Source organism: Podarcis gaigeae (genome assembly GCF_964106915.1).
Source record: "Podarcis gaigeae genome assembly, chromosome: 8".
NCBI lineage: Eukaryota > Metazoa > Chordata > Lepidosauria > Squamata > Lacertidae > Podarcis > Podarcis gaigeae.
The window spans coordinates 59,960,771-59,977,683 of NC_139684.1; the positions used below are offsets into that span (position 1 = coordinate 59,960,771).

At 44.0% G+C, this 16,913-nt stretch overlaps 1 protein-coding gene across 9 annotated transcripts in view; it reads right to left on the bottom strand.

The window, feature by feature from the left end:
- CSMD2 (CUB and Sushi multiple domains 2) overlaps positions 1-16,913 on the bottom strand; it is a 474,291-nt gene that overhangs the window by 171,322 nt on the left and 286,056 nt on the right. For 8 of the 9 annotated variants that reach the window (XM_083751582.1, XM_083751584.1, XM_083751585.1 and 5 more), the window contains one exon: positions 4,190-4,372. The exons of the other annotated variant lie outside the window; for it this stretch is intronic. In XM_083751582.1, coding sequence (XP_083607708.1) covers positions 4,190-4,372 — 183 coding nt within the window. The remainder of the gene's footprint in view (positions 1-4,189; positions 4,373-16,913) is intronic. 9 annotated transcript variants of the gene reach the window in all.

Genomic DNA, 16,913 nt, shown 5'->3' on the forward strand with positions numbered 1-16,913 from the left:
GCAACTGGTGTTACATCACACATTATAGTTATTCACAAAGAGGTTACAAAGAAGGCAGGGAGCAAAGGGACACAGAGCAATGAGAGCCATAAGCTTCATGTAACGTGCAGTTAACCCAGAGACAATATCCTCCCAGAATGCTATGTCAGCTCAAAGTAGAAAGCAGCATCATATGTACCTTTCACATCACAGCTATTCACGGAATACCAATAAAGTGAAATCAAATAAAAATAAAAAAATTATAATGCTATATCACAAGAGCCACATTTTGGCTTGGAAATGGTAGTTCCCACTTTGGTTGCAAAGTTAAGTAGATGCACAAATTCCAAGAAACTACAAATTCTAGCGGAACAACAACGACTTAAAGACCTAAACAAGGACTTTAGCCAATTAAGACAACCAAGCTTATTTCTTGTTGAGTGTGCAGGCATGAGATAGTTGTGGCCTATCATGCAGCCAAACGTAGAGCATTCATCATGGACAAATCAGTCAAATGCAGTTCCAGCCATAGAAGGATGAAGTGATCACTACCTTTCTTTTGATTCATTAATATTTGCTTAAGAGTACATGGCAACAAGGAAAAACAGACTTGTGAACACCTGGGCAAGACGCTGACAGCGGGGCTCACAACTCTACTGAGGCTCTCAGCTGAGACAAGTTCATTGCAATTTGGGGGTTAGTGGCTGAAAACACACACACACACACACACACACACACACACACACACACAGAGCTTCCCACCCACATTCCCTTGCAATATGCAGATAAAATGAGAGGCAGATAACACCACAGTGTTTAATACTAGGAAGACCCTCCCCTCTCCCCTGCCATTCCCAGTGGCAGGGAACTGCAGGGCCCACAGGCAATGCCACCAGCCCTAGCACATGCCCCCCTTGCCAGCTGAGACCCTGGACCTCTTCCTCACAATCGTAATGTGTTTTACCCTTTTGTTTCCCCAAAGTCAGCTGCATATGATCACCACATACCCATGCAGCCCCCAAGTTGTAAGGCTGCCACTCATTTTATTATACAGCATCAGATCTAGCTTTGTGGGTAAGTTTGGGTTGGAAGTCCAGATGGACCGAACTACCACTCCCCACCTGATCAAGATGCCACTGTCTTGCCAGTCCTGGGAAGTGACTACAGATGCCTGGACAGTAGAGTAACTGGGGGTGGAGGCTAAGCAAGACACAACAGGGTGCTCAAAGCTGTCACTGAAGGTACCACAGGCTTCCTGGTTATCTGGCTGACCTTCTGATCCAATCTGTGGGCTTGAAAGAAACCCATAGTTCTACTCAGCACATTTCCCAAGACATTAAGGGTTCATGGAATGTCATGGAAGCTTTCCCCAAATCTTCAGCCTGTAAAGAACCAGATCATTTGTGACACTCCTTGGCCCAGATCCAAACCTGCTCATGAACTTTAGAAGGTTTGTGGAACAAACATAGCCCAAAGTAGTCCACAAACTGTTCCAGAGCTATTCAGATGATAAACTATGGAGAAGCTACATATGACAAAATGATGTAACATAAATGTACCATGTTCCCATGTTATAACACACACATATGCATTTATTTATACTTTTAAACATTTCATTCTCTTTGTTCCTCCTCCAAATTCCCACCACCACTAATCTACTTCTTATTCTCAAATAATATTGAATTACAACTACAGAGCTACAGGTCAGCCTTATGTACAATCAGGTATCATGTGCAGTGGTGGCTGCTAACCATTGGGACTGGTGGGGGACAAGGCAGTCAGGCCAATGGTGGGTGGAGCCAGAGCAAATGAGTGGCAGAGCCAGAACCAATGGCAGGTACAGACAACTAATTCTAACTTTAGTTGTCCTGCCCATTGAATCTCACAAAGGCAATACTGAGTCAGCTCCACCCCCTGGATTGACCGTAAGAAAGAAGACAGGCAGGTGGGGGTTAACAGGGAACAGAATGAGTTTGGTTGGGCAGTGCCCCATTCTAGCAATAGCATTTAGAACTATGCCTTCACTGGTGGCATCTCATGCAAAAGGGTGTCAAGAGCAGAGGAAGACACAGCTGATTTCTTCATTAATATGTTGACCAATTTTGCTGCAATTCCTGATCAAACATCTGCATAGACTCCTTCCTACCATCTCTAAGCCTCCCCCTGCACTGCTTCATATCCAACTACTGAACCATCAGAAAATAATCCAGGATAATCCAGAAACCAAAACAAAACATACCAAAACAAACCCCACAAACTCTGGACCTAAAAGCACACACAGATTTCAACTGCACTAGTTAGATCAATAAATTAAACCAGGGGTCACCAACCTGTCATCCACCCCAAGTACAGAAACCTTTACAGAAGCTCAAAGGGTCTCCTCTTTCTACTGAAATTAGGCTTAAAAATTGCATACAATTCAAGCCAATTGAATAGGTGGTAAGACTTATTTGGTTGTGGGGTGTGCACATTTGTGTGGTGCCCACCAGTTTTTCTGGTATGGAAACATGCCCACGTGTCCCAGAAGGAAGACAGCCCCAAATGCTAACAGAAAGTTTCCAGAGCAGTTTTATATGCAACATATTAATAGATTCAGCCTCCCCTCCCCAATATAATGCTCTGTTCTCTATAATGTTTGACAATCAATAATTGTGAGCATCAGTGATATGCTGTGTATGTCCCCAAATTAAGCTGCATAAATAAAAGTACTTTGCCTATGGCTATTTTTTGAGGGGAAGCTCAGAAATTTCAGCTAAGCATTTCACAAGAAACCAAGGCAGGCCTTACGTTAGGTGACTCAGCCCCTAAAAGGACTCAGCCCCTAAAAGGAGAATCAAGATGGAAAGTAAAGCCCACTACAAGTGCTCTGTCTGACCTAATTCTACTCTCACACAGCCTCAATGCCAGTCTATTGCACTTCCCCCACTCCATGGTCAAATGCTTACCTTAGGGGCCAGGCAGCTCTTTGGATGGAATGGGGCTGCCTGGCCTTGTGACCATGCAGTTGGGCTAATGACCCATGTGGTTCCTTCCAGCTCTACAATTCTATGAAATTCTTGCTATGAAATACAGCAAGGATCTTGGTGTCGTGGAGCCTACTTCTGCTTGGGATCACACTTCCTATCACAGACACCCAGCACAAAATGTGAATGGCCAAAGATGGGGAGAGCAATGCCCCAAATCCAGGGTGTAAGTAGCTGCCATCACATCAGGATGCCAGTTGCGTCTTCTATCACTCTGGGAGGAAGAATGGAGGAAGGAAGCTAGGTGGACATAAGAATGCAAGAAGAGCCCAGCTGCATGGATCAAGCCAAAGGCGGCCAGTCTAGTTCAGCATGCTGTTCTCACAGTGGACAGCCAAATACCTATGGGAAGCCTGCAAGCTCATACATGCAGTGGGTATGATCCATCCAAGGAGATGACCTCCAATATGGTCCCCATGCCAAGCCTTGGGCAAGGACAGACTGGGGGCAGTGGTGGAGAAAGAGGAAGGAAGCAGGCATGGGGTGGGTTGGAATAAGGAAGGAATCAGCATTCCCAATGACTCTCAATCACTTTCCTCAGGAGTTTCAGTGTCTGAGAGATTCCAACTCATATTAAGGGCAAGTAGACTGTTGTTCAATCTTATCTGTTTTCAACAAGCGGCCTCTGTTGACATGAATGCAACATTCAACCAGGCTCTCAGGTGTGATTCAGACTCAGACCAGGACACCTGATTGTCTCAGGAGCAAATGGGGTTGATGGTTTTACGACATGGCAAGGATTACATGTTGTATGAAATGGCCCCTCCACATAGTAGCATTGTTTCTTATTATCAAGGTGGCTCAGTCTGGTAGGCTTGGGTCCACCTCCTCCCCAGACCCACTCAGCCTCCATGTCTGTGTCATTGCTGAACTTTGAGGTTTTGACACCCCCACAGACAATCTATGCATGGGCTGCTGAGAATCTAAACTGCTGAGACTTTGAAGCATTCCCTGCCCCCTGCCTCCCCCCCCCAGTTGACCTACTTGTTCAAGATGCAGCCTGCAGGTTCACTCGCTCCCTCAACCTGCTCAAAAATGTTTCCAGAGTTATTGCATTAAACAAAGAACCAAAACCTCAATTTCCCAATATCCCACATAATAACCCAGTTCCAAAATGTGCAATGTCGACAGCTCCTTTGCCATCCCTCACAAATGGCTCAAGGCTGCATTCCTTCTCTCTGACTTACAAACACAGATTGGTTTCTGAGAGGACCATTGGCTACTCTTTTGACAAGTGATTGTTTTCTGTCCTTTCAGTTCAAATGCAGGCTGGCATTCAAACGTCAACGAGTCCCCGTGGCGAAAGGTTGACCCTTGTCTCTTGCCGTAGGCTGGCACTCCTGGATCTCCACAAGTCCCCTGGTCGATTTCTGAAAAAAACACAAAAAGAAAGAGACAGGAAGAGAAGTGGGGAGGGGAAAAGGAGACCTGGGTGCAACTTCTTTTTACAATCCCTGGATATTATTCTTGCAAAGCTAGGAACGTTCTTTTTTAAACACAACAAGGAACACCACCACTTGTGATTAAACTAGGGAACTCTGGCTTGTTTTCCTTGTTTAAATAATAATTTGGGGGACACTTCTAATTTTCCAGTGGCAGCGATACACTTCTATAGAAGAATGTGCAGTTCCATGACCTTGTTGCCCCCTTCTGGCCTCATTGCTCCCCTTCCTGGGAAATGAGTCTGGCAATTTAGAAGTATTGCAGAACCTCATGTTTCCAATCTGATGTGGAAGGCAACTTTGGGAGCTGAGAAAAGCCAAGAGTGACGTGGTATTGGCAGCCTCTGGGATGCTGGCTTGCCACCCCTTGGTATAAAAAGCATGTTTTTAGATCTAAAGGGGTTTTTTTGGGGGGAAGTGGCTCAAATTTCTCTGAAACAATGCAGCTCAAAGTGTAGGATGAAGGGGAAGTTACCTGCAATCATGTACAGGCTGTTTCCCAATCTCTCCTGTAAGTTTTTCTTTTAGATACAGAATAGGGGTGGGGGTGAGATAGCAGCAAAAAGAGAAATGCCAACATCTGAACGAGCTGCTTGCTAATCCTCAGCCCAACACACACACACACACACACACACACACACAAAAAAGAGAGAGAGAGAGAGAGAGAGAGAGAGAGAGAGAGAGAGAGAGAGAGAGAATGGCTAGGACCAGAACACCTATAAAACTGGGCCAAATCGTTTAAGTGGTATTTTGCCAGATTAATTGCTAAAAATACATTTGGATCTATTTTCAGAGTTCATCTCATTCTATCTGCCTTCCTAACTGGCCCACTTTAAGCCACTATTGTCATCACCTCAAATGTATTTGGATGTTTAATTAGAGAGGGAGGAAACATTTCCTAGGCAGCGTTTTTGTACTCCCTGCAGGGGAACTGAATATTTATTTCATTTTGTGAACATGGCTGTATGAACAATGTGAAAAGTCACTTTGCTAAGAAAATTTTCCAAAGCTCAGAGCCATTTTGAGCATGAAAATAAGCAGCACAGAAGTAATGGTGAGGAAGTGCAATCCACCTATGCTTCCTCTGTCCCAGTTTTTCCATTGAGTAACTTTTATCATGTCATTACAGGGAACTGTGGTGCTGGTGGGTTTCTCTTGTGGTGACTTTTCCACCTTAAAAATTATGATTGTGTGAACTGGCTAATCAAGGCAATTCCCTTTACCAAGTGCCCAGGGGTGCCAACTTGAATAAAATATTTTGGGGGAGGTGAGGTAAGCCCTGTCCCAAATAATTGATCACATGACACAGCACACACCATTTGAATGACAATGCTCATCAACTGGGGTGAGGCTGGCCCCCTCAAATATTTTATTGGGTGTGTGTGAAGGAACCTGAGCCCCAGGAACTGACTCCCATGCAGGTGCCTTTAAGTTATTAATTACATTAAAATTTGCCATAGTGAACAGTAAGCCAGATAAAGTGTCTTCCTGTGGAAAGAGAATGGCAGCAGAGTGGAAACAGCCCCAGCCATTATGAAATACAGGTAGGAATGGAAACGGCTGCCTTTTTACATCCCTCGTCTTCAGAAACACTTTTTGTAAAACACTCCCAATGCTCCCACCTAACCCTCCCTCATCCAGTCTTGATTGCTCAGGGTAAATTCTGTGTCTCTTCCAGTCTCCCTGCTCTGCTCACCTAACATGGAAGAGCTTGGTATCCTGCACAGTTTCACACACTGATGAGGCTAAGCAACAGTGATGCCACTGGCGCTGTCCAAGCTCGTAGTCAACATTGAACTGCAAGCGTCTGTCAAACCTGAACTTTTCAAATCTAACAGAGAGGTCCCCCCAGCCCTCATGCCTCGTTAGCAGCTTGTACACAAGCATATCCAAGTAAAAGGGTTGTATGAGTGTACACTTCTTGATTTCGACAGTTCAGCTGTGTACACCTATTGTATATACACAGAACGTAACATGTGAACACCCTTACTAGGACAGGCTTGCAGAACCATCAGAGCTGTGATTTCTCAAAGGGTTCCTGCAATCGCAAGAACATAAGACCCTGCTGGATGAAGCCAATGGTCCATCTAGTCCAGTCTCCTATTCTCACAGTGGCCAACAGCCGTCTCTGGGAAACCCACATGCAGGATCTAAGAACAACAAAACTCTCTCCTCCCGTGGTTTCCAGCAAATGGATTTGGAAGCACTATTACCTCTGGCTGTGGAGGCAGTGCACAGCCATCACGGCTAGCAGCCATTGATAGCTTTATCCTCCATGACTTCGTCAAATCCTCTTTTAAAGACATTCAAGTTGGTCAACACTGCCTCCTTGTGGGAGTGAGTTCCATAGTTTAACTGCGTGAGACTCCCAACATTCAGTTTCCCTGGATGTCCATGAGTTAGTGTCATGAGAGAAGGAGAGAAACATTCCTCCTTCCACTTTCTTTGCGTCATGCATAATTTCCTATCACGTCACCACTAAAAAGTCCCAAATGCTGTAATATTTGCTCATAGGAGTGTTGCTCCTTGTTCATTATGCATGCCCTTTTCTGAACCTTACCCAACCCTACAATATCGTTTCTGCACTGAGGTAACCAGAACTGCACACGGTATTCCGAATGTGGTCACACTGATCAGAATAACTACAGGAGGAAGGGAAAAAGCAAGAGGCAGATGGGGAAGGGAACTCTTTTGATTAATGTGTTGTGTTGCTGAATATGATGGATTGAGGGGTGGGGAGATGGCTGGTGGGCTGAACATGTCATCTGCTGGGCCTCTGAGCACCTGAATTGACTTAAAGATCCCCCCCCCATGACTTCTTGTACACACACACCCTGCCCCCTGAAAAATCTCAAACAGATCTGAGGAGCTGGCTGGCTCATTTTTACTAAATTAAATGTCAAATCAAAGTGTGAAGAGATGCAGGGTGTCAGCTCTTTTGCAGAATCATGATGGAAGAGAGAAAAGGTGTATGTGTGTGTATGTGTGTTTTGTGTTGCATGACCATTGCAGGATCATCTCATTTATTTTATTTATTTCATAAAGTTTAAATACTGATTGATTGTAAAAAAACAAACAAACCCCAAACCTAGCGTAAAAGATTCTCTCATTTCTAAAACCAAGGCAAAACACCCTTTTGTGTTTCTGCAGAGATATACAAGCCTTGGGGAGATAAATAGCATTCTGAATCCAGGAATATTGCCTGTGTGCAGTCATCCCCCAGTCCCAGTTATCTGCTTACACACCATTTCATTTCTAAAGAATTTCATTTCTCCCTCTTGCTATTAACACCAGCAGTTTCTCCCTTTCATACCTTCTCCAGTACTTTCCTGCTATTAATCTGTGTCACGTTATTCCCATTTTCCACTTTCTCTGGCCTTTTTTTATCCCCTTCATCTGTGATCAACCACCTTGCTTTCATTGCCCTTTCTTTTAAAAACTAAACTAAACTAAATGTTTCTCTTGGTTTTCTCCTCCTCCTTCTCCTTCAGTTTTTGATAGCAAATTTGAAACATCTTTTGTGACACCTGCCTTACAGAGAAAATTACATAATCCATGATTTGCATTAATCCAGCTCCTGTTTTGATGCAGGCTGAACAGCAATGAGATTTTCCCACTGCTGAACTGTCTCTGGGAAGGCACTGATGCAGGTTGGACTCTCTGCCAAATAACTAAGATGGAGACATGCTTCATAGGTGGTGAAAATAGAACAATTTGTTGTTTTCAATTTTGTCACTGCTGATAATATGTCAAGGACACAGGCTCTCAAACAGGCTGGATTCTGACCTGCCCCTGCCCCACCATAGCTAAAAACCAAACGCAGGACATTAAAAAAATAATGATTAACTGTTTATTCATCAGGAACTCTGAGCTACTTAATGCTGAAGAACTCCTCCCAACTCCTGTGGGAAACTTTGATAAGTGGTCAGGGTTACCCAACTGGCAATCACCAAACAACACCATGATCTCCTAAGCCAGCAAGGGGGGGGGGGCTCTGGGACTAAATGGGTCTGTGAGGCTGTTTTCCCCAATACATCTGCTCCACACCTCACATCAAATGTGACTACAGGTGTGGGACAGGTAAAAATTAAAGCAGGGTTTGATATCAGTGCTGATCAGCCCTGACTTCAAGCACTGCTGGTATTGGATACACTCTGGAGTTCCCAATTGTGAGCTCTGGAATGCCCCTAGTTTCAGGTTATTTTTGAGGGTGTATCTGGATCCTCAGCCTCTCTTGGAACACCTTTTTTTAGTCTCTGTTACTAATGGAACACTGCTGATGAGACTTCCCTGAGTGCTGTCCTACCAGAGTTTCCCTCTTCTCTGACAGAACAGGTAAAAAAGTAAAGGTAAAGGACCGCTGGATGGTTAAGTCCAGTCAAAGGGTTGTGGTGTTTGTCCTCAGACAGCTTTCCAGGTCATGTGGCCAGTATAACTAAACAGCTTCTGGCACAATCATAACAGAAGCCAGAGCACATGGAAATGCCATTTACCTCCCCACCACATCAGTACCTATTTATCTACTTGCGTTGATATGCTTTCAAACTGCTAGGCTGGCAGGAGCTGGGACAGAGCAATGGGAGCTCACCCCGTTGTGCGGATTCAAACCACCAACCTTATGATCATAGAAGAGTTTCCCTGTTCTCTGGAAGAACAGCACACATGCTTCTGGCCAAAAGACTTTTTGCAGGATTACACTCTTCTCCTGCTTATTTGTTTAAAAGCATTTATAAGCAACTTAATGTTTTTAAAATAAAAAAAAAACCTCTAAGCCGTGCAACACATAAAAACAGCAAACGTTGAGTGGTATCCAACACACTTGTTCTGTCAGTTCAGGGATTTATGCTTGTGCAACAGAACTACCCCCATCTTCCCCTCGTGCACACACAACACACCCCTCAAATCTCTTCCAGAGGGTTGGGAGATCCCACAAAACAGATTGGCACATAGGAGGACAAGAGAGGGGAATGGTCTGTTGCGCAAGTGTGAATCCTTGCGCTGAAGGTACAAGTTACTTCATGTTACAGTGGACACAGTCCAATATGAAAAATACAACATAAAACCAGTAAAACAGTAGTATAAAAACATAGAAAAACAAATGAAAGCAGAAATTCAGGGAATTCAAACCAATAAAAACAGGGCTCATCTCATTGGTCAGGCAAAGCCTGTGCTTATAAAAAAGGAGGGATTTAAAAGACATCTGAAGCAACCGGTTGCTGCTTCATGTCCAGCAGAGGAAAGGGCATTCCATAATACATGAATTCCATTCAAGTTGATCAAATTCTATTTAACGTGATTGTAGTTAATGATGTAATGCTCTTTTGTAAAAAGAAGAAGTAAGGATTGATGTTATCCAATTTCCATTCCAGTGCATAAAAATAGAAACACATTTTCAAAACTCTTGTAATAATCCAATGCAATTTTTAAATGTTGTATACAACACTAGTTTAATTAATTTGTATGTGTAAACAATGTGTATAAAAGCTATTGTTAAGTGCTCTGGTTTTAATAAAGTCAATGCTTTTAAAGAGGCTTGACCATTATTTGACTGTATTTGACTGTTCAATTTTTATATATTTCCTAAATAAATAAACATTTATCACCCTTCACCATAAATATTCTCAGGGTGGCTCATTAAAAACACTGAACAACAAAATATACAAGGAACAAAATAAAACCCTTCATAGAGTTATTGCAGAGGAGGGGGGGAAGCATAATGGTTAAGAAGGAAAAGTCTGGGGAAATAAACAGCACTCAGTCTGCCATTGGAAAGGCCCTCCCTAGGGTCAGAGCTCCATAAATGTGGGAGGGGGCAAACATTTGAATGCCCTATCCCCACTTGCCCCTGTTGGTGAGGAAAGCTAAGGGTAGGACTCCAATGACAGTTCTGGGTGTATGGATAGGATGATCTGGAGTCAACTGATGAAAGCTATGCACACTGCAGAGTATAATGGAGCCCCTTGTAGGATAAGGTTACCAGATTTTTTTCAGTGAACCCAGGGACACTTATTGTTTGCTATGTACATGTGAATGCTGAGAAAGCTGTAAATCCGGGAAATGTCCCCGGGAAACAGGGACATCTGGTAACCTTATTGTAGGACACCTGCCAGTCTTGTTGGGATTGCTGACTCCCATGAACTGAAACACATCAGCGCCCCACAACAACTGCATACTTGCAAGAGGCAATGGAGGGCACATGCTTTGTTTTAGGAAAAAGGTTTGCCTGCCATGACTTATCTTCTCATTTAGGAACCCTTGACAGGTTTCCAAACCATTTTAGGAGTGCCTGCAACCTTTCAAAAATGCTCTTCCACCCAGCAGAAGGGGTGGGTAAGTGCAGGCTCACAGCATCAACAGTAGGTGGATTTGAGCTGAAACAACTACTGACAGCCTCAAGTAACAGAAAGGAAAGTAAGCAAGCATTAGATTGCACTGTGGGGTTGGCAGATCAGGGGTGTGTGACTTGTAGGCAATATTAATGTAAGTACATAAAAAAAAGTCTGATGGATGAGGTCAATGACCCCTCTAGTCCAGCATCCTGTTCTCACAGTGACCCACCAGATGCCTGTGGGAAACGCACAAACAGGCCACAAGCACAAGGGCAATCTCCCCTCCTGTGGTTTCCAGTAACTGGTATGCAAATTAAGCACAATGAAGGGGAAAGCATTGAAGAAAAGTTTAGCAAAAGCGAACTCCAGATGGCTTAAGCAAAATGTCAACTGGCAACGTGAAATGTTGCCCCCCTTTTAGTCTTCACTCCATTAAGCTTTAAAGTCGTTAAGAGGGGTCAATAGCAGTCAGTCTGGAGGCGGAGCGACAGAAAGGGGCGAGTGTGGGGAGAGAAGTACATTAAAAAATAAACATCCCTTGAATATTCGGCAAACATCCATTACAAAGGTCGGCGAACTCATAAAGCTGTTTTGGCAGAGAGCCAACAAGGGTGGGTGGGTGTGTGTGTGTGTGTGTGGGTGTGTGCGGAATATGTAGCACTCAGAAAACAATTTGTTCTGACCTACTTCTTTTGAAAACTAGATGATGAAATCATCTGATACAGCAAGAAGGCTAGTCGAATATCTGCAGCACAATACATCTGCAAGTATTTGGGCATTAATCTGCTGACTTAACCTGCAGAGAGCAGGGCTTGGGTGTGGATCACAGAGGCCCACTATAGTCTCCCTGCCCTGTCCATGGTGCTGAATGCACTACTGTCCTGCTGGACACATAGCAGTGCGGCCAGTGTGTTCACTTTCTGTACACTGCAGCACCTCATTCAGTGACTCAGCCCTAGCTCCAGACCCACAGGTTGCTAAACAGCCACCGTATTTCCAGCTGCATGAGAAGAGGGCTGGGCAGGAGTGTCTTTTCATGCTATACAGTGATATCTGCATTCCTATTCTTCATTGATATTTGCCAGCCAACCCTGCATTGAGACAGACAGAACAATCCACAGACCCCCTTAAGGATAGGAAAATAGGGAGCAGCTTTAGCTCAGTACTTTGAAGCACTACTGACAGTCTGTGAAGGAGACAGTATACTTCCAAATACTAGTTTCTGAAAACTACAGGAGAGGAGAGTGCTGTTATCCTGCTTGCTGGTTTCCCACCAGCATCTGAATCACCACTGTGAAAACAGGAAGCTGAACTAGAAGAGCCACTGGCCTAATCCAGCCAGGTCTTCTTATGCTCCTGTGTTTCAGACCAAAGTCTTTCCTGGTCCTACCTGGCAATGCCAGGGATCCAACTTGGAACCCTCGGCATACAAAACATGTTTTCTACCACTGAGTTTTGATCCTCCCAATCTTCTTACACTGAAACTATCTTGCACCAAACCTCTAAAACTATTTAAGCATGTTGAGTCCTACTGACTCCAGTGGGAGTATCTTCTGGATGGCATGGCTCAGTATGAACATACGGGAGAATTAGAATTTGTGACCTGCCTTTAGTGCAACAGTAGTACAGTGGATGCTTGGGTTGCGAATGTGCTTCCCTCATATGTGCGGGTCACAATTTGGTGCTTCTGCACATGTGCAAAGGGCGATTTAGCGCTTCTGTGCATGCGCAAGCGCCAAAACCCGGAAGTAACCCATTCCAGTACTTCCGGGTTCGACGCAGTGCACAACCTGAAATCACGCAACCCAAAGCGTCTATAACCCAAGGTATGACTGTAATAATAATAATAATAATAATAATAATAATAATAATACCCCACCCATCTGGCTGGGTTTCCCCAGCCATTCTGGGCAGCTCCCAACAGAACATTAAAAACAGAATAAAACTTCAAACATTAAAAACTTCCCTAAACAGTCACATTCATTGAAGTATCCTGATCTTCCACCTTTTCACTTCCCTTTTATCTTATTCTAATATAATGTGCAAGCTGATGCCCCAGAACTATAATGGGCAGGTTGATGCCCCGGGTTGATGGCACATGAACAGAGGTGATGGTAGCAGATTGGGTGGAGCTCATATTGAGGGACTGGTGAGCAGGCGATGCCAGATGTCCCTGCTCCTCTGAGCAGGTCTACAGATTCTCTCTCTCTCTCTCTCTCTCTCTCTCTCTCTCTCTCTGTGTAAGCATTCCCAGATCTGGCTGCACTCCCAGAGTCCCAGGTGGTAACAGTGGGAAGGAGTGCATCTGCATTTTGCTATAAGGAACATTTTAATTTTTAACACCACCACCACCCTGCAAAAAAAAAGAAAAAAAAAAGACTGAGAAAATAGGAACATAGAAAACTGCCTTATACCAAGCCAGACCAATGACCCATCTCTCTAGCTCAGTACTACACCAACACTGGGCAGCAGCTCTCCATGGTTTCAAGTAGGGGACTCTCCTAGCACTGCTTGGATTTGCAGGGAACCGAACAGAGGACCTTTTGCATGCAAAGCAAATACTCTGTCATTGCAAGATGGTCCAGTTATGGTTGTGCTAAATTGCTAATGCAGCTCATCCCTCTTGAGGAATAATCCACAGGAGCTCTCACTTAGTTCAATTCTTGTCCTTTAAGTGAAATAAGACACAGGAGAACCTCCATGGCAGCTGTAGCAGAAAACAGAAAGACTGGTGTGTTCAATTGATTCAGTGTTCTTTAAATACTGAGGAAGGGGGGTTATATTTGTTTTCAAGAGTCAGCACAATAAAAGAATGGGGGGAAGGATGCTAACAAGAGCTTTTCTGATAGGTATTGGGGGTGGGAATACAGTATAGATGGAGAAGAGACATTCAAACACTGCAGGAACCAAGGTTTTCAATTTTATTTTTTAAAAGGAATATATACGTACTTCAAATGGGGGGGGTGTCATGTGAATTTACAGTGAGAGGAAAGAAGGGCTGGGGGAGAACCATCCATGAATGCAGGTCTTCCCTGCTGTGCTTGCAGAGAGATGGGCAGATGGGAAGGTGTCTGTATGTCCTTGCTGCGGCTAGGATGGCTACGCCAGAAGTGGAAGAGCTTGCATTTAAAAAAGGATCAATGGGTGGGTGATGAGTCAGTGTGATGCAGTGGAATGTGTGTTGAGCTCGGCCTCAAATTCCCACCTACTCCCCCATAATTTTCAGTGGGTAGCATTGAGCAATAACTCCTTCATTGCTGGTAGTGAGAGAAATGAAAAGACCCTGATGTACACTGCACTGAGTTCCTGGACAAAAGCCAGAATACAACTGTGATAAATGAGTGGTGGCTAAAAATTAAGGAGGGTGGCACTCTAAAGAAGACAACAACAACAACAAATCGGTGAGGGAAAGTGAAAAATGAGCATAGTTGCACGTGGTTGGAAGGGGAAGCTCTAGGGGGAATAGCAGAGGCGTTGGCAAGCAAAACAAGCAGGGGCACAGTCCCTAGTAACCACATAATCTGTAACTGTAGTGAATTCAAGAACTCTGAGAATTTTGGAACGCTCATTGGCTTTACATGACCAAAGGATTGGAAAACATAACAGAATAGGAGAAAGTATTTTTGTAAAAAACAAAAAAAACAACCCAACACACACATGTGCGTGTGCGCACGCGCACACACACAGTTTTCCCCTCAGAGACTTGCTTATTTAAGTCTATTATTTATCCAATTACATTTCAATATGAAAATTCAGCTCCACTAAAGACTTTAATTAGCGGATTAAATGAGGTACTCGGCTACTATAATGAAGTCCAGCCGAGAGGGCCAATCTTAATAGATTATGAAAGGGGGAGTCAAGCTGACAAGCACCCCTCCCATACACTTCATGCTCACTACTTTCTTCTCTTCCACCCACCTCCAGACAGGTGTGCTGGATAGTCATGTTACATTGGTATAAGATCAAGATATTGTATTCAGGAGACTTTGTTAAGCAAGGTGCTATGAACTTGTGGTGAGTCTGTGTGCAAGCCACTCCAACACTTGAGATATTCTGCAGTTCTCTTAACGTGTGTGTGTGGGGGGGGGAGTTGTAAGCCACTTTGAGAAGCCGCTGCAGGATAGCGGCTAGTTGCTAGGGAGACCCAAGTATGAAACCCTGCTCAACTGCAGAGCTTGCTGGGTGACTTTGGAACATTTACTATCATTCAGCTTAACCTACCTCAAAGGTTTTTTGTGTGGCAATGCTGTGGGGAGGAGAACCATATACACTGCCTTGAGCTCCTTGGAGGAAAGATGTAATATAAGTGTAATAAACACACTCAAGTTATTGATAAAGTGGTGGGCTGTGGCTTTTAAAAACATATTAACAATTATACTAGTTTTGCTTCTCTTGAAATCCCACAAATGTGCCTGAACAGGAACATCCAGATTAAACTTGGAAGACGTTGCTTTAGGAAAACCTCAGTGGGGACTTAGGGCTGTGCCAACACCACTTCCCTCCACACGTGATATGCTGCTAACCTTAGCAATACATTTTGCTTCCTCAGATAGCTCACCCAAGCAGAAACCTACAAACTGCCTGAGGCAACTCCTACACTCTTATATGACTCACTTATATGTCACAGTTTCTCACACTGCGGTACCAGAGGAAAACTGATTCCGGTTCGCCCACACTGGGTGCCAGGCCGAGAGGGCCCTGCAGGGGGTACTGCAATGATGATGTAGAACGGAAGGCAAGAGGTGGCAGGAGGAAGGGCTGTCACTGAAATTTGAAAGCCCAAAGTCTGCCTTTCCTGAGATCCCATTTCACATCTATGTCTGACATCCTGGTGGTGTCAAGAGGAGACTTTCCCTCCTTATCCTCAAAATGGAGGAAAAAAATCATCTTCAGAAGAAGAGTTTGGATTTGATATCCCGCTTTATCACTACCCAAAGGAGTCTCAAAGTGGCTAACATTCTCCTTTCCCTTCCTCCCCCACAACAAACACTCTGTGAGGTGAGTGGGGCTGAGAGACTTCAAAGAAGTGTGACTAGCCCAAGGTCACCCAGCAGCTGCATGTGGAGGAGCGGGGACGCGAACCCGGTTCACCAGATTACGAGACTACTGCTCTTAACCACTACACCACACTGGCTCCCATGCAGTGAGCTCAACTACTGACCAATCTCCAAAAGCATATTGCTTGTAATCCTTGCCTAGCTGGTGGTAAATTTGTGGGTGGGGAGAGAGAAAGGGTTTCCACACATGTGGGAAACCTCCACACCTCATTGTGACTCAGGCATGACCTTGATCATGAGCCCCACTGCATGTGGATCTTTGTTTTTATTTCTAAAGCCACACACTGCTACAGTATAAAGATGGCCTGTTGTCAGGGCAATCATAGACTCGCATAACCTGCATCAGACTTTAGGTCAGTGAAAACCGGCTTGCTATGAATCTAGGAATCTGGAGTCACTGGTTTGAGTAAAATTGGTTGCAAGTTTTGCCTCAGGGTGAGCAGACTGTATTGTTCACCAACTGAGAGACACTCTGTAAGTTGAAAGATGATTCATGCCATGGTCAGGATATACAAGGCCGCTGTGAAATACGTAAAAAATAAAATAAAAAATATATAAAACCATCCTGCCTTCCCTGAGTTCAGTTCTCCACATTTCCATGTTAGTTTTCCAAAGTCCTCATGAAAATTCAGCTGTATCTTAGTGCTAATTTCTCCTAAAATACACTTCTTTGTTTTGTTTTCCTGATATATGAATTTTTTATGCACACTTGACTCTAGTAAATGAATTCTTGCCCCTATTACTTCACTGGAGAATGGCATTGCAAAATTCAGAGAGGTGTGAATTTTAAAGAATGGCTGTGTTTCCATTTGCTTATTGTTGTGAAAAGTGCAAATTAGGTAGGTTTGCCTTCAAACGTGAACTGAATTGAATGTTTCCCCAATCCTTAACCCACAGTAGGTGTAACAAATTGCTTTTTTGGCAATGGGAGATACTTAAATCTGAGGCCAGCATTCTATTTTCTGGACAACAGTAAGCAATACTATTGCTGGACCAGTGTGTTTCCTCCTCCACCACCTATTCCTCACCATTTTACCCTGGGATGTCTTTTTTCTCCTTTGCTACCTTATTAACCAGAATAAG